This window comes from Budorcas taxicolor, chromosome 5, assembly GCF_023091745.1.
Source record: "Budorcas taxicolor isolate Tak-1 chromosome 5, Takin1.1, whole genome shotgun sequence".
In the NCBI taxonomy this organism is placed as follows: Eukaryota; Metazoa; Chordata; class Mammalia; order Artiodactyla; family Bovidae; genus Budorcas; species Budorcas taxicolor.
In genome coordinates this window covers 104,595,226-104,609,566 of record NC_068914.1, presented here as the reverse complement: position 1 = coordinate 104,609,566, position 14,341 = coordinate 104,595,226, and the positions used below count along the sequence as shown (strand labels likewise).

General features: G+C 40.7%; 1 protein-coding gene across 1 annotated transcript in view; it reads right to left on the bottom strand.

The window, feature by feature from the left end:
- The window catches only part of CFAP54 (cilia and flagella associated protein 54), a 324,333-nt gene extending 314,814 nt beyond the window's left edge, over positions 1-9,519 (bottom strand). The window contains exon 1 of the mRNA XM_052640302.1: positions 9,203-9,519. Within this exon, the coding sequence (XP_052496262.1) occupies positions 9,203-9,519 (317 nt within the window). The remainder of the gene's footprint in view (positions 1-9,202) is intronic.
- Between the last annotated feature and the right edge of the window lie 4,822 nt (positions 9,520-14,341).

Sequence of the window (14,341 nt, the reverse complement as noted above, 5' to 3'; positions counted from 1 at the left end):
CTATGTATATTTTAGATAGTAGTCCTTTATCAAATATGTCTTCTGCAAGTTTTTTCTCCCAGTCTGTGGCTTTGCTTTCATTCTATTGACAGTGTCTTTTACAGGGCAGAAAAATTTAATTTTCATGAAGTCCAGTTTATCAATTCTTTCTTTCATGGATCATGTCTTCAGTGCTGTACCTCAAAAGCCACTGCCAAATCAAAGGTCATCTCGATTTCTCTTATATTATCTTCTAGGAGTTTTATAGCATAGAATTTACATTAGGTTTTTGATCCATTTTGAGTTAATTTTGGGGAAGGATGTAAGGTCTATAGCTAGATACGATTTTCACATGTGGATGTGCAATTGCAGCACCATTTGTTAAAAAGGCTTTGTTTCATTGTATTGCCATCACTCCTTTGTGAAAGACCAGTTGACTGTATTTACATCTGTCTGGGCTCTTTATCCTGTTCCTTTGACCTGTTTGTCCATTCTTTCCCCATACCATGCTGGGGAAGTCCGGTAGTGTCAGTCCTCCAAATTTCTTCTCCTTCAATATTGTGTTGCCTAATCTGGGTCTTTTGCCGACATGAGTATTTTTCATTCCATTTTCAAAACTGAGATGGGTAGTATCAATATCCCAAATATATAGCTGATCAAACTGAGGCAGAGTATATCTGTACTCTTAGCCAGCATATAACTGTGCCTTCCAGTCCTCTGGAATCTAAACTCCCTTAAGAGCAAGGACTTCATCGGTTTAGTCACTGCCCAGCCCCAAGAGTAGTGAATATCTAGTATATGTCAGTTCAGTTCAGCTCAGTCACTCAGTCATGTCCAACTCTTTGCAACCCCATGAATCGCAGCACTCCAGGCCTCCCTGTCCATCACCAACTCCCGGAGTTCTCTCAGACTCGCATCCATTGAGTCAGTGATGCAATCCAGCCATCTCATCCTCTGTCGTCCCCTTCTTCTCCTGCCCCCAATCCCTCCCAGCATCAAAGTCTTTTCCAATGAGTCAACTCTTTGCATGAGGTGGCCAAAGTACTGGAGTTTCAGGTTTAGCATCATTTCTTCCAAAGAAATCCCAGGGCTGATCTCCTTCAGAATGGACTGGTTGGATCTCCTTGCAGTCCAAGGGACTCTCAAGAGTCTTCTCCAACACCACAGTTCAAAAGCATCAATTCTTTGGTGCTCAGCCTTCTTCACAGTCCAACTCTCACATCCATACATGACTACTGGAAAAACCATAGCCTTGACTAGATGGACCTTAGTTGGCAAAGTAATGTCTCTGCTTTTGAATATACTATCTAGGTTGGTCGTAACTTTTCTTCCAAGGAGTAAGCATCTTTTAATTTCATGGCTGCAATCACCATCTGCAGTGAGCACTCAATAAATACTTGTTGACAGAAAGAATGAACGGATGAAGGACTAGGGAAAAGAATTCTTTGTTTTTATTTTATGCTTTTCTATAGAGAGTTCAAAGGTTCAACTCTCCAGTCAGTCCATTTAGGGTTATGTTTCCTAAGTGTTTTCTAACCAGAGTTCAAAGGGAAGCAGATCATTGCTTATTTTGTTCACCCATTTAGTTAATATTTACTCCTTCCCTCTCTCTTGGAAATTATAAATGCCTCTCTTAATAGTTGTCCAAGCCTATCTCGTAAATTTTTAGTAAGAAATGTATTATACACTGAATGTGAGTGCCTCCTCAAAATTCACATGTTGAAGCCCTAATCCCTCCTGTGGCTCAATTTGGAGAAGGAGACTCTGAGAAAGTAATTAAGGCTAAATGAGGTCATAAGGGTGGGGCCCTGGTCCACTTGGATTAATCCATCTAAGAAGAGACAGGCACATGTTCTCTCTGTGTGTGCTTCACAGAGGAAAGACTATATGAGAACAAAGTGGACATCTTTTAAGCCAGAAAAAGAGCTCTCACCAAGAACTGATGCTGCCAGACCCTCATCTGGGACTTCTAGCCTTCAGAAAAATAAGAAAACAAATTTCTGTTGTTTAGTCACCCAGTCTATGGGATTTTGCTATGGAAGCCCAAACTGACTAAGTAATAATTGACTATGCCAAAGCTTTTAACATTTTATTGTGTGGATCACAATAAACTGTAGAAAATTCTTCAAGAGATGGGAATACCAGACCGCCTGACCTGCCTCCTGAGAAATCTGTATGCAGGTCAGGAAGCAATAGTTAGAAATGGACATGGAACAATGAACCGGTTCCAAATCGGGAAAGGAGTACAGTCAAGGCTATATATTGTCACACTGCTTATTTAACTTATATGCAGAGTACATCATGAGAAATGCTGGACTGGATGAAGCACAAGCTGGAATCAAGATTGCCAGGAGAAATATCAATAACCTCAGATATGCAGATGGCATAAAGCAAAGAACTAAAGAACCTTTTGCTGAAAGTGAAAGAGGAGAGTGAAAAAGCTGGCTTAAAACTCAACATCCAGAAAACTAGATCATGGTATCTGGTCCCATTACTTTACGGCAGATAGATGGGGAAACAGGGGAAACAGTGTCAGATTTTATTTTGGGGGGCTCCAAAATCACTGCGGATGGTGACTGCAGCCATGAAATTTAAAGATGCTTACTTTTTGGAAGAAAAGTTATGACCAATCTAGACAGCATATTAAAAAGCAGAGACATTATTTTGTTAACAAAGGTCCATCTAGTCAAAGCTATGGTTTTTCCAGTAGTCATGTATGGATGTGAAAGTTGGACTATAAAGAAAGCTGAGCACTGAAGAATAGACGCTTTTGAACTGTGGTGTTGGAGAAGACTTTTGAGAGTCCCTTGAACTGTAAGGAGATCCAACCAGTCCATCCTAAAGGAGATCTGTCCTGAATATTCATTGGAAGGACTGATGCTAAAGCTGAAAGTGCAATACTTTGGCCACCTGAATGGAAGAACTGACTCATTTGAAAAGACCCGGATGCTGGGAAAGATTGAAGGCAGGAGAAGGGGATGACAGAGGATGAGACGGCTGGATGGCATCACTGACTCGATGGACATGAGTTTGAGTAAGTTCCGGGAGCTGGTGATGGATAGGGAGGCCTGGGGTGCTGCAGTCCATGGGTCGCAAAGAATCAGACACAACTGAGCAACTGAACTGAACTGAAGTTAGTAATTGGGCTTCCCAGTTGGTAAAGAATCTGCCTACAATGCAGGAGATGCAGGAGATGTGGGTTTGATCCCTGGGTCAGGAACACCCCCTGGAGGAGGGCATGGCAACCCTCTCCAGTATTCTTAGTAGCCCAAGCTGACTAATATAGGCAAGAAGCTAAACTCAAGGACTGAAGATGGCTCAAGTACTTATCAGGTACACATCGGGGTATTAATGGAACAATCTCAACAAAAACATGTAAAAAAATAAAAGTCAATGAATTACCTAAATGACGGGGCTTCCCTGATGGCTCAGTTGGTAAAGAATCTGCCTGCAATGCAGGAGACCCTGGTTCAATTCCTGGGTTGGGAAGATCCCCTGGAGAAGGGCTAGGATACCCAATCCAGTATTCTTGGGCTTCCCTTATGGCTCAGCTAGTAAAGAATACACCTGCAATGTGAGAGACCTGGGTTTGATCCCTGGGTTGGGAAGATCCCCTGGAGAAGGGAAAGGCTACCCACTCCAGTATTCCGACCTGCAGAATTCCAAGGACTACAGTCCATGGGGTCTCAAAGAGTCACACACAACTGAGCGACTTTCAAAAAAAAAAAAAATTAAAGGATAATAGCTCAGTGACAAGAGAGGAGGTGGATACAGGGTATTCCTGCCTTCATGGACACATTAATAATATTGAAGGGTAGTAAAATATATACATGTAATCATGCCAAATAAAGAGTGCGGAAAACACAGCTCACAGAAGTTTAAAAAGGTAAATGTGTTTGGGTTTGTTTTGCCTTTTTCACTTTGATTTCTGTTTCATGAAATGCATTATAATAAATATAGTAAATCCAAGAATTCTTAAATTATGTAGTTGAAAGAGTTCTTTCTTCCCAAACCTTACAGATGAGATAATGATGAGTAGGTCTGTTATTCATAAAAGAAAAATACCAACTTCATAAATCACTCATAACAGAATTTCCCTTTTTTTTTAAGTGAGCCGTAAGTTCAAGTTAAAATTGCTTATTGGGAAATGGCTTACATAATGATTAAATAGGAAAAATATAACATATACTATGTAACACATATCATTTAAGAAATGTGGTTAATATACTTTTGATTGCTATTTGATTACAACTGTTGCTGGATATTTAGAATTTTCTAAAGCAGAAAGGAGAAGGCAATGGCACCCCACTCCAGTACTCTTGCCTGGAAAATCCCATGGGCGGAGGAGCCTGGTGGGCTGCAGTCCATGGGGTCACTAAGAGTCGGACATGACTGAGCGACTTCACTTTCACTTTTCACTTTCATGCACTGGAGAAGGACATGGCAACCCACTCCAGTGTTCTTGCCTGGAGAATCCCAGGGACAGAGGAGCCTGGTGGGCTGCCGTCTATGAGGTCGCACAGAGTCGGACACGACTGAAGCGACTTAGCAGCAGCAGCAGCAGCAAAGCAGAAAAACATAACTATATAAAAAGAATATCAAAATTCTGTGTGCTTACAACAAAAGCATGCCTTTAAAATACATCGCACTCCAAATTTAAGAACATTGCTGGTATGATCAAAATCTGTATTTTAGGTATTACAAATTTTATACTTATATAAGACTCTACAGTTTAAAAATAAGCAATTTTTTATTTTAAAAAATAACCATCTTGTCAAATATGTTATAAAAGCAACTCCTACCTCCAGTACTCCTAACTGGTCTCCACATTGCCATCATTACTCCATTTGTATTGTCAACAACATATTTTAAAACAAAATCATATATGGTTAATTCTTTGCCAAAAACTAAGCAACGATTTCTCATTGCCTTTGGAGGAAATGTAAACTCTATAAATGGCCTCTAAAACCTTGCACACCCCGATCTACTCCTCTAATCTCATCTCATACCACTGCACCCACACTCTCCATACTGTGCTAAATAGGCTTCTGTCTGCTCCTCCAAAGGCCCCCACCTCTTTCCTGCCAAGATCCTCCCACATGATTGCTCCTTCTGTTTATCCTCTTTTTCCCTGCTGGTTGACTGCCGGGCAGCCTTCTAATCTCAGCTTCACGTCACCTCCCTCACCATTCATTTGAAAGCAGGTGTCCACTATGTTCCCATTAAGCCTATGCTCAATTGTTATCTACTCTAACCACCTTACTGAAGATTGCAACCTCCTGTCTCCCACTCCATAACTTTTCCTCTCGTTTTCTCCCTAGCATTTATCACTTTCTAGGACACCACAAAATGTACTTATTTAATATGTTTATTGTTTATGTCCCCCTCTAGAATATAAGCACCAAGAGGGCAAGAGGTTTTTGTCTGGTTCATTGCTGAATCCCCAGGACTTAGGGCAATACATGGCACATGTAAATTCTCAGTAGCTTCTTCCTTCACAGTGCTTGTTGTTTGTGTGTTGACTTATTAAAAGCCTTCACTTATTAAAAGTGACTCATTAAAAGCCTATCTCCCTCTCTCCATGAGCACAGATTCCCATATCTATTTTGCTCATCACTGTATAACCCATAATTGGTGCAGGCCCTAGAGCTTCCGTGGTGGCTCAGTGGTAAAGAATTCGCCTGCCAAGCAGGAGATGGGGGTTCCATCCTTGGGTTGGGAAGATCCCCTGAAGAAGGAAATAACTCACTCTAGTATTTTTGCCTAGAAAATCCCATGGACAGAGGATCCTGGCAGGCTACAGTCTCAGTTCAGTTCAGTTCAGTTCAGTCGCTCAGTCGTGTCCAACTTTTGCAACCCCAAGAATCACAGCACTCCAGGCCTCCCTGTCCATCACCAACTCCTGGGGTTCACTGAGATTCACATCCATCGAGTCAGTGATGCCATCCAGCCATCTCATCCTCTGTCATCCCCTTCTCCTCCTGCCCCCAATCCCTCCCAGCACCAGAGTCTTTTCCAATGAGTCAACTCTTTGCATGAGGTGGCCAAAGTACTGGAGTTTCACCTTTAGCATTATTCTTTCCAAAGAAATCCCAGGGCTGATCTCCTTCAGAATGGACTGGTTGGATCTCCTTGCAGTCCAAGGGACTCTCAAGAGTCTTCTCCAACACCACAGTTCAAAAGCATCAATTCTTCGGCGCTCAGCCTTCTTCACAGTCCAACTCTCACATCCATACATGACTACTGGAAAAACCATAGCCTTGACTAGACGGACCTTAGTCGGCAAAGTAATGTCTCTGCTTTTGAATATGCTATCTAGGTTGGTCATAACTTTTCTTCCAAGGAGTGAGCGTCTTTTAATTTCATGGCTGCAGTCACCATCTGCAGTGATTCTGGAGCCCAAAAGAGACAGATGTGCCTTAGAAACTAAACAGCAACAACTACAGTGCAGGCCCTGGCATATAGTAAGCACTCAATAAAAAATTATTCTGTAAATAAATACCTAAACATGTGAGAAGTTAGTTGGCTAAGGTCCATGTCAATCCTTAATGTTTGTGAGTCTCTGTTTAAAGATGGGGCCAATACTGTACTTACCAACTGACCCAGATCAACAATTATTGAGAAAAAAAAAGGATAATTCTTAGATTATTTCATTGCCAAATATTCATTGAATGTTCACAATATCCCAACCCTCAGGCTAGGTGCTAGAGATACAGCAATGAAAAAGTGGATCACCATCTAAACTCAACAGGAAGCTTACATTCTAACAGGAGAGATGGACAATACATAAAGAAATGAATATTTAATAAAAGTATAAATTGATGGGTGAACCCTGCATTAGATATGAAAGACCTTCTAAGGAGATAACAACCAAACTAAGACCTGGAAGAAAAGGAGCCAGATACTTGAAAAATTGAGGAAAGAACATTTCCAACAAAGGAGGCAGCAAATATAAAGCCCCTGGGATGATAAACACAGGTCTGATTTCCCGGAAAGTCCTGGGAGAGAAGTGAGGGATGAGCTAAGATGAAAGAGGCAGGCAAGACCAGAGCTTCAGACCCTGGAAGACACCAGAGAAAGTCGTAATTTTATTCTAAAAGCAATGGGAAACAGAAATCTTTAGATAAGGGAGTGGGTGATTTGTTTATAAAGGTCACCCTGATTGCTATGTGAAGGATATATTTGAGACTCAAGCGGCTGCAGAGAAAATTTGGGATGGTAATGGTTTGAACTGGAATGTTGGCAGTGGAGATGGAAAGATAAACTATAATCTAAGGCACAAAAACGGAAACATTTAAAATACAAATATATGTAGCTTGAGCTTCGCAGGTGGCGCTAGTGATAAAGAACCTACCTGCCAATGCAGGAAATGTAAGAGATGCAGGTTCCATCCCTGGGTGGGGAAGATCCCTGAAGAGGGCATGGCAACCCACTTCAGTATTCTTGCCTAAAGAATCCCACGGACAGAGCAGCCTGGCCAGCTACAATCCATGGGGTTGCAAAAAGTCAGACACAACTGAACCAACTTAGCCCACATGTGCGCACATGTATCTTAGCCATGTAATGTACTTTCCTTAGTCAATTCTTGGTTCTCATTTTACTTGGCCCATCAGCAGGATTTGCCACAATTGACTGGTCATTCCTTCCTTCTTAAAGCACTTTCTCTACTTGGCTTCCAATACACCACTGGATTTCCTCTACCTCTTTGGCCACTCCTTATTAGTCTCTACCAGTTTCTTCCCATCTACCCCACTCGTCAGTGTTGGAGGGTTCCAAAGTTGAGTCCTTAGACTCTCTTCTTCTCCATCTACACTCACTCCCTTAGCTATTCCATCAAATGTCAAAGTTTAAATGTCATCCATACGCTGATGAATCCCAAATGTATTTCTCCTCTGACCCCCAGACTCCACATATCCAACTACCTACAAATAACTCTACCTGGATGGTGAATTACATCTCAACCTTAATATATCTAAACACTAACTCTTCATCTCCCTCACTCCTGCCCAAACATGTTCATCCCACAGTCACAATCGCACCCCGGGACCTTCACACTTGCCATTCTCCCAGTGTGGCCAACTCTTTGTACAGAAATCTTATCATTTGCTACCAAACCTCCCTCCTATCTTTCTCAAAGGTCACTTTTCCTAACTTTCCCTGACCATGTTCCCTGCCATCCCATTTTAAATTATAACACCCCCCTGATACCATTATCTTCCTCCCTTCTCTAATTTTCTCTAATTTTCTAGCACTTACCTCCTTATAAAATAATTTCCTCACATATTTCTTCAGTGGCTGTTTGTAGACACAAAAATACATACTCCATGGGGATATGAATTTGTATATTTTTTTAACTTGATGTTTTCCTAGTTCCTGGAATGGAACCTGATATTTAGGAAGTGCTCAATAAATATGCAATTAAATCCATGAATGAATAATAAATATAAGTTAAAACTATTTCTTCATATTAAACACATAGATGAAAAATATAAGATGAAACTATTGACTATTCTAGCATTCTTCGCCGCTTGCCTACATTTCTAACTGTTCCATTTGCAATGTGTTTTGACTGGGAAAGAAAGATGGTTAACACAAACAGGAAAGAGCCTTAAAAACAGGTAGTCTGCAGTTCGAGATAATAACATGGTGATGGAATCCAAAAAAGGCAAACGTGCAAAATGAGTCACAAAATCAAGAACAAGTTACTGTGATGCTATTAATAGCAGCAGTTGAAAAAGGAATAAAGTACAAATGTTCACAGAATGACATACTTCATGGCATCAAGAATTAAGTTTTTCATGAACCCAAGTGACCTCAAAGTTATTCCTTTCCCTCCATATACAAAACTGTACCCACAACATGAAAAGTTGTGAAAACTGTGAGTGAGCCAAAAGTTCAGTGGCATACATTGGCAATTAGATGACACTCAGAACAAATGCTGAATCATGTGAACTGGTGAAATATGAAATATTTCTTTCTTGACTTTTATTCTGACCCTAGCAGGAAGTCAAGACACATTTACTAGGCAATAAGGATTGTAATAGCGACGAGTCTTCACTTCTTAAACTTTGTGTATATCTCCGGGCCCTTTGGCCAGGTTCTGCATCCGCAACACCGACAAGCTCCAAGGACCACCGCCTGCCTCCTCACACCATCTCCTCCTCTGGCCCTGGGAGTTGTCTTCTCCGGACAGCACCCGCCCCAGGGCCCTGCCTCTGCTTACCAAAGCCGGTGGAACTCATATTTCTGTTCCTCCGTTGTAGCTAAAGCCTTTTTTCTTTTCATGAAGTCTAGCAACTCCTGAATCTCCTTCTCACAGGAGGCCAGGAGTGGGTTTTTTGCGTCCAGCGGCCCATAAAATACTGCGAGGGGCAACAAGTCCTCGTGGCCGGCCGAGAGAGACTGTGGGCTCAGAGAGCTCGCCTTCGACTCCAGGGGCGACTTCGAAATCCCAGTAGAGGGCGGGGGCAGAGTCGGCGGCGACACTGAAGTGGGAGACACGTTTGGTGAAGAGACCGAGGAGGTGCCTTGCGCCGCCATGTTGACGAGACCCGGGCCCGTCCCGGGGTGTGTGTACACGCGGTTGCCTGGCGACGGTCTCGTGGTAACCAGCCATCCCGCGAGCTTTCGGGGAAATACAGCGGCCCCTGGAGGGCAAAAAAAGAAAAACCTTGTCCAGAAAGCAATGTTACTCCTGAGGTGTTTTTTGCTCTCTTGCTCACCGCTAGATGTGGTAACTGAGAGGATTCTGGAGACAGAGTGAATAAGAAAGCCAGAAACTTAGGATCACATATCCAAACTATACTTTTTCCATTTCGACCACTTAATAATGATGCTCATTAATATATGCCAGGAGTTATTCTAAGCATTTGAAACAAGTAATTTCATTTATCCCATTTAATCATCATTATAACTTTGCAATTTGGGGTATTACTATATCTCCATTTCACAGTTTAAGAAACCAAAGTTTAGGGAGGTTTAGCTATTTGACCAAGGTCAGAGTAAACCGTTGGAGGGTCAGGGACCTGCCTTCAAACTCCAAAGGCTGTGCTCAAAATAACCTTCCCCACCACCATGCACTCAAACTAAGGTTAGCAACAGAAGTGAAAATAGTTTAAGAATCAATTGCATGCAACTAATCCACTCTGGTCCCTCTTATTGGACTTTGAGGTCTGTAACTGAGAATGATGTTAGTGTCTAGTAGTTATGACTACTCTGTTTATTCATTTGTATTTCAGCCTTATCTTGATTATCACTATATTTTAAATTCATGAGCATTTAACTCAGCCTTAACCTGTGGACATTAATGTGTACTAATGCTTGAAGTGGTAACTCTCAAAGAATTTTGCATTTTAAATGGGGATTTTAGGAGACTTTGCTTCTGATGGGGAAGCGATGGCCTCAAGGGACCTATTTGGGGGCAAGAGAAATTCTTTCCCTGCATTATGGGCAATAGTAAGTTTATTTATAAATTTAAAGTATGAGTTTCCAACTACTACAGAACTTGCTTTGTTTATAAATGTTATACAGTGCCAAAAATTGTCTAAGAGAAGGATCAGAAATATTTGATGGCTTAGGAAAAGGGGGTCTTTAACATTGAAAACTGTTACTCGTCCTGTAAAGATAGTAACCCTTACACTCTGTGAGCCCAATTTCCCACTTAAGATTAAGAAGCTTATTGGACCACAGACTGATTTCTTTCAGGGCTGACCTAATTTCTTGCAGACTCTCTGGACCTGTGCTAATTTGCAAGGTTGGCCTAGTACGTCATGTGTACTGTACCCTAATATTCTTTGAAGGCAAATGATGATGATTTTGCATTTCAAGGCAAGTAATTGTGGCCCAAGAACCTTCCTGGCAAACAGCAATCTCCTCTGACACCAGACTACAAGGAATTCAATTCTCCAATAAGAATGTAGAAATATTCTTTGATTAAGATTTTTATCTTGTCTCTAAGTGAGCAGTAAAAATGCTAAGACTTTAAAGAATTTAGGCCTAAAGAAATAATTCATCTTTGGAGCATTTACAAAAAGTATTACTAAACCTTTTTAAAAAGTCAGCTTGGTAAGTTCTTTCTCTTCTCATCTCATTCTTACATAACAGACATGTCCACTTTAGATTAAAAGCTGGTATAATTTGCCACTGAGTACTGTCTTTTATATTGATGAAAGTGAAGCTGCAGGATAAATGTAACTTAAAGTGGTCAGAGAAGAGGAAAGAAAATAAAAATAAAACACATAAAGTAGATTTATTCCCCCTTGATCTGACTGCTCTCAGAAACATCTTTCATAGCTCAGACACATATCAGTCACTGGTAAAAGAAAATGTGACTAATTAAATTCAAATACTTGAATTATGAAACATTGTATCTTTGTCATTTTCCTCCTTGCACACACACTCAAGCTAACAATGCATAACTTTCAGTAGTTTTTGAAAGCTCATCTGCATATTTAAATTGGTGCTATACTCTGAATCGCCACTGTGGTAAGATGGATATTTCCATTTTCTTCAGTTTAAATTATATTCAAATCATTTTTTAAAATATTTTTGAGATGTTATCTTTCTGATAATGAGAAGCAGCTATTAGGATACCTTTCCTATTTCCTTGTCACTTCGCTTTATTCTTTTTACTGTAGTGAAAGAATAGAGCTTTGCAACTGTCTGACAGCTAAATAATGTAAATAGCTTCCTTATAAATAATGGAAATTGCTGTTTCCTTATAATTAAGGAAATTAAGTGTCTGCAGGCTGCAGGGATCTTTTTGCCCATTCAAGAGTCTTTATCATTTAAAGTTACTGTTAGATAAAGAATAAATAAAGTTAACATTCTTTCTATTCCTAATGTGGTTGTTAATCATTTGGACTGTCCGAAATATGTAAGATAGTTTTAAAAAGCATGAAGATCTACCTTTCCTACCTCACTATCTAATATTCAGACCATTCTTAATTTCACGCTTTCCTTCAGTGAAATACAGCCATTTCTTTCAGTTCAGTTCTGTCGCTCAGTCATGTCCTACTCTTTGCGATGCCGTGGGCTGCAGCACACCAGGCCTCCCTGTCCATCACCAACTCCCAGAGCTTGTTCAAACTCATGTTCATCGAGTCGGTGATGCCATCCTACCATCTCATCCTCTGTCATCCCCTTCTCCTGCCTTCAATCTTACCCAGCATAAGGGTCTCTTCTAATGAGTCAGCTCTTCGCATCAGGTGGAGCATCAACTTCAGTATCAGTCCTTGCAATGAATAATCAGGACTGATTTCCTTCAGGATTGACTGGTTTGATCTCCCTGCAGTCCCAGGGACTCTCAAGAGTCTTCTCCAACACCACAGTTCAAAAGCATCAATTCTTCGACACTGTTTTCTTTATAGTCCAAATCTCACACCCATACAGGAGCACTGGAAAAATCATAGCTTCGACTAGATGTACCTTTGTTGGCAAAGTAACGTCTCTGCTTTTTAATATGCTGTCTAAGTGGGACATAGATTTTCTTCCAAGGAGCAAGTGTCTTTTAATTTCATGGCTGCAGTCACTATCTATAGTGATTTTAGAGCCCAAGAAAATAAAGTCTGTCACCATTTCCATTGTTTACCCATCTATTTGCCATGAAGTAAGTGATGGGACCAGATGCCATGATCTTAGTTTTTTGAATTTTGCATTTTAAGCCAGCTTTTTCACTCTCATCTTTCACTTTCATCAAGAGGCTTTTTAGTTCTTCTTCACTTTTTGCCATAAGGGTGGTGTCATCTGCATATCCCAGGTTATTGATATTTCTCCAGGAAATCTTGACTCTAGCTTGTGCTTCATCCAGCCCAGCATTTCACATGATGTACTCTACACAGAAGTTAAATGAGTGGTGTGACTATTACAGCCTTGATGAACTCCTTTCCCAATTTGGAACCAGTCCATTGTTCCATGTCTAGTTTCATCTGTTGTTTCTTGGCCTGCATACAGATTTCTCAGGAGGCGGGTCAGGTGGTCTGATATTCCCATCTCTTTCAGAATTTTCCACAGTTTGTCGAGATCTACACAGTCAAAGACTTTGGTATAATCAATAAAGCAGAAGTAGATGTTTTTCTGGAATTCTTTTGCTTTTTCTATGGTCCAGCGGATGTTGGCAATTTGATCTCTCGTTCCTCTGCCTTTTCTAAATCCAGTTTGAACATCTGGAAGTTCATGGTTCACGTACTGCTGAAACCTGGCTTGGAGAATTTTGAGCATTACTTTGCTAGTGTGTGAGATGAGTGCAATTGTGTGGTACTTTGAACATTCTTTGACAGTGCCCTTTTTTGGGATTGAAATGAAAACTGACCTTTTCCAGTCCTGTGGCCACTGCTGAGTTTTCCAGAGTTGCTGTCATATTGAGTGCAGCACTTTCACAGCCTCATCTTTTAGGATTTGAAATAGCTCAACTGGAATTCTATCAACTCCACTAACTTTGATCGTAGTGATGCTTCTTAAGGCCCACTTGACTTAACATTCCAGAATGCCTGACTCTAGGTAAGTGATCACACCATCATGGTTATCTGGGTCATGAAGATCTTTTTTGTATAGTTCTTCTGTATACTCATGCCACCTCTTCTTAATATATTCTGCTTCTGTTAGGTCCATACCATTTCTGTCCTTTATCGAGCCCATCTTTGCATAAAATGTTCCCTTGGTATCTCTAATTTTCTTGAAGAGATCTCTAGTCTTTTCCGTCCTATTGTTTTCCTCTATTTCTTTGGATTGATCACTGAGGAAGGCTTTCTTATCTCTCCTTGCTATTCTCTGGAAATCTGCATTCAAGTGGGTATATCTTTCCTTGTCCCCTTTGCCTTTTGATTCTCTTCTTTTCTCAGCTGTTTGTAAAGCCTCCTCAGACAGCCATTTTGCCTTTTTACCTTTCTTTTTCTTGGAGATGGTTTTGATTGCTGCCTCCTTTACAGTGTCACAAACCTCTGTCCTCAGTTCTTCAGGCATCCTAGAACTGAAGTACCTGATTAGATCTATCAGATCTAATCCCTTGAATCTATTTGTTACTACCACTGTATAATTGTAAGGAATTTGATTCAGGTCATACCTGAATAGTCTAGTGGTTTTCCCTACTTTCTTCATTTTAAGTCTGAATTTGGCAATAAGGAGTTCATGATCTGAACTCCTTAAAATTCAGATCCCAGTCTTATTTTTGCTGTGTATAGAACTTCTCCATCTTTGGCTGAAAAGAATATAATCAATCTGATTATAGTATTAACCATTTAGTGATGTCCATGTGTAGTCTTCTCTTGTGTTTTTGGAAGAGGGTGTTTGCTATGACCAGAGCATTCTCTTGGCAAAACTCTGTTAGTCTTTGCCCTGCTTCATTTTGTACTCCAAGGCCAAATTT